The sequence below is a fragment of the Lynx canadensis genome, chromosome B1 (assembly GCF_007474595.2).
Source record: "Lynx canadensis isolate LIC74 chromosome B1, mLynCan4.pri.v2, whole genome shotgun sequence".
NCBI classification, from domain to species: Eukaryota; Metazoa; Chordata; class Mammalia; order Carnivora; family Felidae; genus Lynx; species Lynx canadensis.
This window is the reverse complement of record NC_044306.2, coordinates 126,620,188-126,632,509: the sequence shown is the minus strand read 5'-3', so window position 1 is coordinate 126,632,509 and position 12,322 is coordinate 126,620,188. Positions and strand designations below refer to the sequence as shown.

At 39.0% G+C, this 12,322-nt stretch overlaps 1 protein-coding gene across 2 annotated transcripts in view; it reads left to right on the top strand.

The window, feature by feature from the left end:
- Positions 1 to 12,322, top strand: part of BMPR1B (bone morphogenetic protein receptor type 1B) — a 179,138-nt gene that overhangs the window by 134,250 nt on the left and 32,566 nt on the right. The window contains exons 4-5 of one of the 2 annotated variants that reach the window (XM_030313413.1): positions 6,442 to 6,539; positions 7,321 to 7,423. In XM_030313413.1, coding sequence (XP_030169273.1) covers positions 6,442 to 6,539; positions 7,321 to 7,423 — 201 coding nt within the window. Of the gene's footprint in view, positions 1 to 6,436; positions 6,540 to 7,320; positions 7,424 to 12,322 lie in introns of both variants that reach the window. The other variant, XM_030313411.1, reaches the window with a different exon arrangement.

Here is a 12,322-nt window from a genome sequence, read left to right as displayed (position 1 = left end):
TTTTATTCCTGAGTCCTAAGACCTAGAATAAATTCGGGCCTCCATTCCTATAAGCCCACTATCTACTCTTTGACTTCCAAATCAGTACTTCTCACACTACCTCTGGTGAAAGATGCTCCCCACCCAACCCCATAAGTTGCACTGGTATTTTTCTAGAGTACAATAAAAATGAATTACTAGAAAAATAAATACAAAAATATTGCATGCTCAATTTTTTCCTATTTTTCTGTTATTTGGATTCAAGAGAGCTAATGTATTACTCTGCAAGTTTCCATTTCCGTATTAACCTCCTCACAGACCAGTAGCAAGCAGTTTGCTGACCTGGAAGGGAACATACTTGGGGTAATATTGCATTAAATCTTGCACTCCTAGGTAAAGGAGTTCTAAAGACAAGGATATGCTTTCTTGAGCTTAGATAAAGGCTTGTCAAAACTGTCTGGCCTGAGGTCTTGTAGGCAGTTCTTAGTCAATTTGGGTATCCTAGGGAGGTTTCCTGCTCATTACCACTCCCATATTCCTGGACAGAATAATCTAAAAAGTGGCCCGGATCAGAAGTATATCATACTTAAAAGAGATTTGGAAATCCCACCTAATAATTCAGAAAATATGTGTTAAGTTTAGAGGGTTTTTAATCTCTCTGTGAGTAGCATCAATCACGTTACCCGCCAAACACTAAGGCCAGAGTCATTCTTGGCCTTGATTCCCATCCTGTGTGGGTGTGTCTACTTCCAAAATCCATGCCCTTTCCATTGCTTCACAGCATACATGTTAGAGGATGTTGTGCAAATAAGCTAAATAAAGTATTAGAACCTTTTTTTATATCCATAACTCAAGAAGTGAAGCTGTTATTTTATCTCCCTCAAGATAATACCTATCTTCTAAATATCTTTCCAGCTGTTATGGTACATTGTTAATCCTTCTCATTCCATTTCCAGATTTATTCCCGGGATCTTAGATAATCACTGTATGCCTTGAATGCTTCAAAGTCTCCTGGAATAACTCTTTTTTACATGACTTTCACCCTGCAAAAGTTTTGTATCATTTTGCAGCCTTGTTTGTCTGTTTTTTTCTCTATATAATCTGATCCTGCTTTACACATCCTTTCTTGTTTTACCTGTCTTTGCCTCTGATAGTCATTTTTGTTACTACTTACCACCTCTCTCAAGTTCATCCAGGTGTTCACACAAGTGTATCCATTTGTAAAAGTTATTTTTCACTCTTTTTCAGAGATGATTTTAAAGACTTCACCATAGTTAAATACTACTTATTAGGTTTGACCGAGAATTCTGCCTGGACAGTTTTCAGGGTTTACAGGTGTAGTAAGTAATTGGATGTTTGCACAAAGGATGTGCAAATGACACCAGGCTGCCTAAATGAGGAATTAGATAAGACCCAACCGTGCCTTGAGGAGTCACAAGGGGAAGAAGGGAAAGGTTAGGGGCATGTGAGCCTTTTTATAAAGTTTGCATCAACCAGGACTTTCAGACCTCTTGCTGAATGTGATGGTGTGAGTTTTCTGACAGGCGCCCCTGACCTAAGATCTCAGAGTGTTTAAAGTGCAAGTTGTTCTCGTTTGTTTATACATCTTCCATTGCATCCAGTTTATTCCACCATTGCTCAGACCATCTGAATATTGAGTTTTATGATCTTTAAAAAAATTTTCAGTAGAAGATGTGAGTTAAAACCATCACACTTATGAGAATACGTTCTTCCTTAGAATTTATAATTTAGTTGGAAAAGGCAATGATTTCAGATGCACTTATGAAGATTTTTATAAGGAATAACTCTGCTTTTGTGCTTCTTAGTCATAAATGAGACTGTTAAATGGGCCCATTTGTTGTTGGAGTTAATGGAAAGTGAATAGCTCAGAGCTCTTTAAATTTCTACATAGTAGAGAACTGTTGATGATTTTAAAGCAGAGAAGGAAAATGTAAGATTTATCAGGAAGTGCTGTACAGAATTGTTTAGAGTCCAGAGGGAGGGGATGGGCAGGCCTGCTGGAAGGCAATCAGACAAATCTAAGTGAGAGACAAAGAGCATCTGCACAGGTGAGAATATACAAATGCTCGATTCATACAAAAATAGAGGCAAATTCAGAAGATCTTGTACCTCCTAGAAGAAAATAAACAAAATGCCAAATCACTCGTTATGGCTGCTAGAGAAGGATGTAAGATCGTTACACATCCTTTTGTTTTTAAAAATTTTTTAAGTTTATTTATTTTGAGAGGGAGGGAGAAAGAGTGCATGTACGAGCGAGCAGGGAAGGGGCAGAGAGAAAAGGAGAGAGAGAATCCCAAGCAGGCTGTGCATAGTCAGCACAGAGCTTGATGCGGGGCTTGAACTCAAGAACTGTGAGATCATGACCTGAGCTGAAACTGAGTCGAACACTAATGGACTGAGCCACACAGGTGCCCCGATAGTTACCCATTTCTGAAGATAAAGTAAAAGTCATTTCTCACATTGCAACTTTATCATTAATGTAACTTCACCTTTCTCCAGTTCAGTGACATCTCAGAGGAAAAATCATAGCAGGGGACCAGTAGTAGCCATATATATTTTACTCTTTATCCCTTACTACTATGGGAATCCATCTGTCTAAGGTGGTAAGGAAAAAACATATAAACTTTAGGATTCCATTACTTTGATAATTACCACCGTTCAACATCCTTCTTTGCTTTTTTTCCCAATTCAGTAGGAAACACTTCTAGCTTTTGATTTCTGTCTTTACTGCTAGAATTTGAATCACTTGGCTTCACCTAGGATTGTGGCATTCATAGACTATGAGCTCCTTCAAAGCAAAGGCTACATCTTCCTCACCCTGAGTTCTGGACATCTAACTCTGCCTGGATCATCGTACGCTCAATAAATGTTTGTCAAGTGCACTACTGTTAACAAAGTTGTAAGCAGCTTTCAGCTGTTCTAATTAACTAAAATTTGCATGATTTAAATAGCCGCTCTAAAATTTGTATGTATCTTTGAGTTTATCTGTGACAGAAAACTTTGAAAACTTCTCTTTATTCTCATGAATGTGAAATAGGTATTTTAGAAGATGGAATGTTCTCAAGGACTGATTTAAAATGGACTAAAACCAACAGTCTTTCTAATCAATTCTAACTGAAACTTAAAAGAAATTTAGGAATTCTAGTATTTATCCCATACTGACATAAAATTGGCATAAATATTGGAGCACCTGCATGGCTCAGTCAGTTGAGCATCCCAACTCTTGATTTCGGCTCAGGTCATGATCCCCAGGGTCATGGAATCGAGTCCCACATTGAGCTCCATGCTGAGTGTGGAGCCTGTTTAAGATTCTCTCTCTCTCTCTCTCTCTCTCTCTCTCTCTCTCTCCCTGCCTCCCTCCCTCCCTCCCTCCCTCCCTTCCTCCCTCTTTTCCTCCCCCTGTCCCTCTCTTCCACTCATATCTCTCTCTCTCTTTCACTCTCCCTCTGCCTATCTCTCCCACTCGTGCTCTCTCTCTCTCCCTCAAATTAAAAAAAAATGGCATAAATATGGAGAAGCAGTCAGTATTGACAACTGATCGCCTTTGTACGCAGCTGTTCTATTTTGTTCATTGCTCGTCTTTACCTATAACACAGGGGCAGCATTTTTAAAATATTACATCAATGGTCTTTTTTAAAAATTTTCTTTAATGTTTATTTATTTTTGAGAGGGATAGAATGTGAGCGGGGGAGGGGCAGAGAAACAGGGAGACACAGAATCTGAAGCAGGCTCCAGGCTCTGAGCTGTCAGCACAGAGCCTAATGTAAGGCTCAAACCCATGGACCACACGATCATGAACTGAGCCGAAGTCGGAAGCTCAGCTGACTGAGCCACCCAGGAGCCTTTTTGTTAAATTCATAATCATTACTGTAACTAAATGATTCATCCTATATCCCTGTATACATCTCAGTACTTTCAGTTTTGTTTAAAATTATTCCTACTTTTGTTTTCTTCATGAGTCTTCATTTCTTCTTAAACACTGTGGGAGTGATGAGATAATAATAATCAGTATACAACCTTTAAAAACTAAGCCTAAACATGGCAGCCAGACAGCAGAATGTTCAAGTAAGCCCGTGGGAGGACTTAATTGCCTTTTGTGACATTCTGCAGCCCTCTCTCAGCAGAGGGAGTTGAACAGCTTTGACTTTGGAACATAGCTTTGTTTACGTTTGTGTTTGCTCAAGAATTGAAAGTTCTCAAGTGATTCTGAAGTTTCTGTAATTGTACTGCTCATTTCCAGTTAGTGTTCCTAACTAGCTGGTAATGTCAATGGGAAGCTTATAAATTTTGCTTTGTTGCAGATAATTATGCACTTGAAATGGTTCTCTAACCTTTTTGCTTGTCTTCCAACTAAATATTTGATTTCTGTCTGAATTTATGACTTAGGGGACACTGACTTTTCTCCAGGGTTTCTCTCCTTCTCCACACCCTGTTTATATTTTTAGTTCTACTCTCTTGCAGACAAGGGAGTATATTTTTAAAGCTTGAATTTACTCTCCCTGATGTTTCTTTACATTTCCCAGGACATTGTAAGAATAACTTGCCACAGCTTAACCAGCATTTCTTATTCTTTTTTTTTTTATTCTGATGAGTGCCTTTCCATATATTCAGATTTTGAGTAAGGGGAAGTCATAAATAAGGAGAGTTTTTTTTTGGTTTAGATTTAACATATTGTATCACTCTTTCTAGCCCTGTGAATTCCTAATGTCAGAAAATTAAGATGACTTTATTTCTGATAATTCCTGAATTTTACTTGTGATGAGAAAACTAAGTCACACATATGGTCTAAATGGGAAGGAAAGGAATAAAAAAATCATCTGGGTATTGTTTGCTCATATTGCTTACATTTCTAAGGGACAGCTCTTTTATTTATTGCCTTCAGTGATTACATGCTTTAGATTTTCATAGCAATTTCAGCAAATTGGCTAAAAAGCCCCAAAGAATTGAGAGCAAGGGTTGTTCAGAGGCAGAGTCTGTATTCCACAATAATTTTCATGCATTTGACCTTAGTCTAACAAAGAGATTTACCATCGGCCCTTCCTAGCCATTCATTAGTATATTTGAACTTTGCTGTTCTAGTTCTTATAAACTGAAGTATTTTGGATCACGAGGGTTATAAACCAAGTAAACAGTTCTAAGGGTGTTGATGATAACTGAAGGGCTAATGTATGGCAGAATGCTGCTACCACTAATATAGAATAGACAAATCCACAAATCATGGCTAATGCTGTGCTCAGAGCATTCTTCCTGTGACCTTTCAGGACTACACTGCTATATCTGTCTTGGGCGCTGAGCAAGCATATGTATGAGAAAAAGATGGAGATATACTTTAGTACTTAATTTCTAAACACACGCAATAGTGGTTGATGACATATATTAGGAGTCACCCTAACTTGTGAAGACAGTAAGGTCTGTTTGTAAATAGTTCTGTGTATAATAGTTCTTGTTTTTCAGATTTGGTCCCAGGAGAGGATAGTGGAAAACGTGTGGGGATAAAGCAAGAGGTCCTTGATGCAAGGCCTGATTCTGTTACTGTTTGTTCTGCAACCTTGTACAAGTTTATTAAACTCTCTACCTTTAATTTCCTCGTCTGTAAATAGAAATAGTATTATTTTCCATTGTTGTTGAGAGGATTGCATGAGGTAGAATAAGTGAACGTTCTCTTTAATGTAGAAAACCACACAGAAATTTAGTTTTTGTTTCTTTGCTTTCCATGGTCTTGTTAACAGCCCTTCTTTCTGTTGTCCACCTTCACCGTACCCCCGATGTAAGCCCCACCTGTTTACAACAAAGCCTGATGTTTCTCATGACAGATCAGTCCCAAAGCAGAGGGACCCAGTGGCACAGTCTTAATCACCTTGGTTATGTTGTGCTGATCCTAGCTTCTACCTGTCTTTCTTTTGGTGCCTTAGTGAGAGACAAGTTTGTTTCATTTGGAGCAAATAGAACGAGCATAAATGTTCACCTGCATGGGGTCAAACCTCTGCCTTGCCTCTCACTGTCTGTAAGGCCTTTGAGAAATTGCTCAAGCTCTCTGAGCCTCAATTCCTTCATATAGAAGGTGAGAAAAATAGTTGTGTTTTTGGATTTGTGGAGGCGATGGAGGACCAAAATGAGTGTGTAGTAATTGGGGTATATGGTTACTAATAGTATATGTTATATGGCAAGTTTATTTCCTTCTTTCTCACAAGTTTCTAGACAGAGAAGATATTACCTAATTTTTTATGACTATTAAATCCAGTTTCATAAAAGAAAGTTTTGGAATTTTCTTAACAGGTTGTAACTTGTAATGATCTTTGACTTTCTCCTTGTGTGTAGTAAAACAAATGATTAACATGTTCCTTTCCTTTTCCCCTAGACACACACACATACACACACACACACACACACACACACACACACACACACACACTTACTTTGCCTGTTTGGTCTTCAGCACAGATGGATATTGTTTCACAATGATAGAAGAAGATGATTCTGGGATGCCTGTGGTCACTTCTGGATGCCTAGGACTAGAAGGCTCAGATTTTCAGTGCCGGGTAAGGAAGATCACATGCTTCTGCCTTGTAACTTTCATTGCTAGCTTTCAAACAGTTAGGTTTCAAGCTATATAAAAGAATTGTTTTTCTTGCCCACCCTGTTTTTAGTAAGTTGGAAAATAATCTGAAAATTGTCTCATTGGGCCAATCCTCCTTTCGTTGCAGAAGCAAGTATTATTTTTATTTTTGCTGTTAGCTTCTTGCTTAATGACTCTTTAGATCATCCCGCTCAGATTCCAGTTTAGTTAACTGCATTAATGCAAGCCATCTTCCTCAGTTTATAACTATGCACCCTGGTTATTACAAATGTAGTAGTAGTTTTGTTGAAATGCAAAAGCCGCAGTAAGATAATATTTGGAAATTTGAGAGAAATTTTCTAATATAAAAAAACATTTTCAGAATGTTTCAGGAAAATTATCAGAATTTTAAGTGAATTCCCTGAATGGTGTTAGTATCTCAAGTTTTAGATTATGTGACTTTGAGGGGGTGCCTGGGTGGCTCAGTTGGTTAAGTTAAGCGTCTGACTCTTGATTTCGGCTCAGGTCACGATCTCACAGTTTGTGGGTTCGAGCCCTGTTTCAGGCTCTGTGCTGACAGTGTGGAGCCTGCTTGGTATTCTCTGTCTTCCTCTCTCTCTGCCCCTCCCCTGCTCGAGCTATCTGTCTCTGTCTGTCTGTCTCTCTTTCTCTCAAAATAAATAAATAAGCTAAAAAAAATTTTAGATTATGTGACTTTGAAATTTAGGGGAACCCCACTCATAGCTGTTTGGGCTCAACTTTAGGACACCCCCATTCCTCATCAGAGAAGATCCATTGAGTGCTGCACAGAGCGGAACGAGTGTAACAAAGACCTGCACCCTACGCTGCCTCCACTGAAGAGTAGAGGTAAGGAGAAGAAAGCTTTGGGGCTGGAAGAGCTTTAGCCACAAAGGAAATAAAGACGAGAATTACTCTGCCTTTCCTAAATTAAGGTACCTGATCATTTTCCACTGCTGGGGCAGGGGACCAAGGCAAGATGACGTAATTCAAAGACATGGGCAAGTAGTTCTTGGAAAAGTAGTCGTATGGGGCTTCATGCTTGAGAATCTCGTTTCTTTCACTTGTCCCCACTTCCCTGTGAAATCTAGGGGTTCCAGAGCTTGCAGTGTGTTTTAGAAGCATAGAGGAGGGAGACAGGGTTTTATGCTTACCTTGAAGTGTTAATCAGAAGTTATACTTCACTCGAAAACTGCCATTAGGCTAACATGCATTAAAAAAAATAAAAGATTGAATTGGATTATTTGCTGGATAATTTCCTTTTATCTGTACTAGAGCAGCTAGTTTTTAGCCAAATCATATATCAATATATTGATAGAATGGAGGAGATATCTAGAAAATTTAATTTCAAAACTTCTACATTTAAGTGTCGCTCGTTGCAAAAGACAAATACTGAAACTGGAAGGGCTTTTTGTTAAAAACTGCTCCCATGTTTCCTTTCTCCTCTTTACTCTCACCGCAAAATAGATAATTGGAATTGTCACCGTGTCCTAAAGCCCAAGTCTTATATCAGTGGTTTAAAATGATTTCTCATGATTGATTTTACTTCTTGAGAAAATCTTCCTAACAAAATATACTGACATTTCATGGCTTTGATGATAACATTTTATAACGCTTGTTTCTGCTAAAGCCTAGAAAGCTTTAAAGGATTATTCATAATCATTCACATAAAACATTCACAGACAGATTTTTTATATAGATTGCCAGTCAACATGCTAGGTGTTAGGGATACAGAAATGGATGAAGAAAATTCTTGCTCTCAAGACGTGCACACTGGCCTGTGAGAGAGAAATATGTAAATAATTAAATTGTATTCAGTCAGGAATGTTTTAGTGGAGTCAGATTGTAAAGTGTATTAAGGACACAAACAAGTGAGTGGTTTACTGTGGGGTGGGAGGTTGTCAAAAGACCTTCATAGAAGTGACACTTGAACAAGACTGTAAGGATGAATAGGAGATCACTGGATGGATAAGACAGGAATAAAAATTTAAAAAATATTATAATGGCTAACATGGGCCAGGCATGTTCAGTATCACATTATTTAACCCAGTTGAGTCCCACAACAATCCTATGAGGTACTTAGACTTACTCCTTGTGTAAAGATAAGGACATTGCAGCACAGAGGGGTCACCTAACTTTCCCAAGGTTGCACCGCCTGTTAGGAGCAGTGACTAAATAGAGGCAGTAGTAAACACACTGTTTTGGTTTGTAATGCTTGAGAAGCATTTGCAAAATGCAGGCATAGCAAACAATGTGGTTGGTTGGAGAAAATCTCATAATTAAGTTTTCTAAAGCTTTGTTATTGAAAATAGGTCTGTAGATCAGCTCATAAGTGTCAGTCAGAACTCATTATGCGTGTGGAATCTCTGACCCCACCCCAGACTACAAAATGTATTTTTTAACAATATTCCTCAAATGATTTGTATGCACATTAAACTTTGGGTAATACTTTTGGTAGAAAAAGCACCGCTTGTGTCTCAGCATGCCTTTGACAACACCTTCAAAGAGAAGTCTGCTGATATCAAATTGTGGTCAAGTTCTAAATGTTTGCTTTCTGGTTTTTGTAGCTATTTCCTTGTGAACCAGTTGCAGAAAGTTGGCAGTCTATAGACAACATTTTGAATAGCCCTGGTATAGAGGCTTATGTACTGGGGACAAGGGAGGGAGGAGGGTGAGAAATGGCTGGAAATGAAGGCAGTGGTGCTAGATTTTAGAATCTCTTCCCCCAAGGAGAAAAGGCTTTTCACATGCAAGTGGAAGCAATGTGTCTTAGAACTTGCAATAGGTTTAGGAAAATTCCAACCCTTCTATTGCTGAAAGGGCTGCAGTGCATGTATCGTCCTGTAGATGGAGCCAGATTCTAGTTAGCACTAGGCAGATGAGGGAATTTTCTCTGAGGAGGCTGAGACTTTTAAAAATAGTGGAATAAATCTCGAGAGAACTGAGTGAAACGGCTTTGAGTAGAAAGGCAGCAGCACTGAGAAGACAAATCCTTGTTTTATTTTTATTTATTTATTTATTTTTTTTAATTTTTTTTTTCAACGTTTTTTATTTATTTTTGGGACAGAGCGAGACAGAGCATGAACGGGGGAGGGGCAGAGAGAGAGGGAGACACAGCATTGGAAACAGGCTCCAGGCTCTGAGCCATCAGCCCAGAGCCTGACGCGGGGCTCGAACTCCCGGACCGCGAGATCGTGACCTGGCTGAGGTCGGACGCTTAACCGACTGCGCCACCCAGGCGCCCCGACAAATCCTTGTTTTAGAGCAGAATGGGAAAGAGGATTCAGGAATGGTTGGTGCATAATACTGAAAATTATGTAAAGTGATAGGCTTGTGTGGAGTTTATTGCTTTGAAATTTGAGGATCCCCGGTAGTACCTAGGTGAGTTCTGGGCAGATTCCATCTTACCCTTCTGGTGCAGTCATTTTGGGGTCTAGTAAAAGTCACTATAGGTAGTGGTCTGAGAGCACTAGCATTTGTAACATAGCTATGCCATAGAGCTGCTGCCTTTTTTTTTTTTTTTTAACCTCCACCATACACTGGCCATGGCCAGTGGTTTAAAAGAAGAGTGGGATGGGACAGGTTCTGAGTGGACACATCCCCCGGGTCCTGGAGACTCATTGCTTAATGGGAAGGGTCATGGTTGGAGGGAGCCAGAGTAGGACCCTTGAAAGCTCAGAGCCCAGGCTGATTTTCTGGCCTAAGAGCCATGGAAATCATCCTCATGATTGTGATATTTGCTAATGAGAATGGAACACTTACTTTGGCTCTTTTCTAAGTACTTTACATATACATAACTACTGAATCCATATATAGTAGATTTATTATAAATCTTTATGTCAAATTGCTAGAAAGCAGAGGCTATGTTATCAAAAGACTAGAAGGCTAAAATATCGAGCTGACCATTTTCGTTGTTGTTCTTGCTTCTTATATAACTGCTCTTCCAAAAAAGTTAAATGATTAACCTCATCGCAAAAGACCTGTATTACTGGGTGCTACGTAATAAGCTTAGGCAAGGTTTTGTTATTAGAGATTAGAGAAGTACTGAGCATAGGGGTAAAAACCTACAAATAAATTGTCCTTATTAAAAACAAACAAGAAAATCTTTTCTACCTATCCAGAGGTTTCTCAGGCTCTTTTTTTTTATTTTTAATTTTTTTTTTTCAACGTTTATTTATTTTTGGGACAGAGAGATACAGAGCATGAACGGGGGAGGGGCAGAGAGAGAGGGAGACACAGCATTGGAAACAGGCTCCAGGCTCTGAGCCATCAGCCCAGAGCCCGACGCGGGGCTCGAACTCACGGACCGCGAGATCGTGACCTGGCTGAAGTCGGACGCTTAACCGACTGCGCCACCCAGGCGCCCCTCAGGCTCTTTTTTTTTAAACTTAGATACATTCAGCAGGATATTAGAGATACACAATCCCATGCAATAATATTTATCAATGTTTATTTATGTCCTCGAAATTTTATTTGTCATCTTCTCTTTCAAAAAGGAAGATGAAGGACAGCCAGAATACAGCTAAATTCTTTAATGAATGCTGGGTTTCCTTTTGCTTTGTTTATTCCCTTTCAGCCCCAGAAAAGCAGAACACCCCAGGATAACATTCTTTCTCTGGAAGGAGGAAATACGGGAAGTAACTAGATCAAATGCAGCACCTGTATCATAAACACTAAAATATGATCTGGGAAGCCCAGTAACACTGCAGCTGGTGCTAAGGGTAGGAAGAGATGTCTGTTTTGATGGAGAGGCTTAAAGGGAGAGGTCGTGGTGCCCTGCTGTCTGGCTCCCTGTCTGCAGAATTGGTGAGCAGGGCACCAGGATGCTGAGAGGAATGATGTGTGTCCAGACTCACAGCATCAGATGGTTTGACCAAGATATTGGGAGTAAAATGCTCTCTTGCAATTGTGTGAAGGCAGGAGAAATTGATGAGGTTTTTACCCTTACTCCAAATTACTTACTATAGTTACTTATGTTTTAATTCCTTTAAATGAGCACTTAAAGAAGTGAATGGTGTTGAAATGAGCAGAAGCTGTTCCTTTTTTAAATGGGATCCTTTAATTTTGCTTCTATAAAATCAAAGTTATATAATTTTTTGAAATAGATATGTTCATGTGTCTAAATATAGTAATTCCTCATATATACTACATGTATACTTCATAGAAAATGTCTCAGAAATAACATTCTGTTTTGACATATGGTAATCTCAATGTAGTTTAAGTCAAATTATACTACACAATTTTCAGAGTTAAAATTTATCGTATTTCTTTTCTTAGTTAACAAATATATTCTGAGAAGTTTACAGATTTGTTTTAAAATGCTATTGCTGGGGCACCTGGGTGGCTCAGTTTGTTAAGTGTCAGCTTCAACTTAAGTCATGATCTCATGGTTCCTGGGTCCTGCATCAGGCTCTGTGCTGACAGCTCAGAACCTGGAACCTGCTTCAGATTCTGTGTCTTCCTCTCTCTCTGTCCTCCTCTACTTATACTCTGTCTCCCCCCCTCTCTCTCTCTCAAAAATAAATAAACATTGAAAAAAAACTTAAAAAAAAAGCTATTGCATAGGTTAGATACTGCCAATTACAAATCAAAGTCTGTAGGTAACAGATATTTAACCAATGGAACATCTCCTTTGTTCTCCACATCACAGATAGATTGAATATATAATAGTGTCAAGAATGCAAAGATGAGTTCCAGAATTTTCCTTCTAATACATATATTATGCCCATGGCAGTATGATCCAATGCA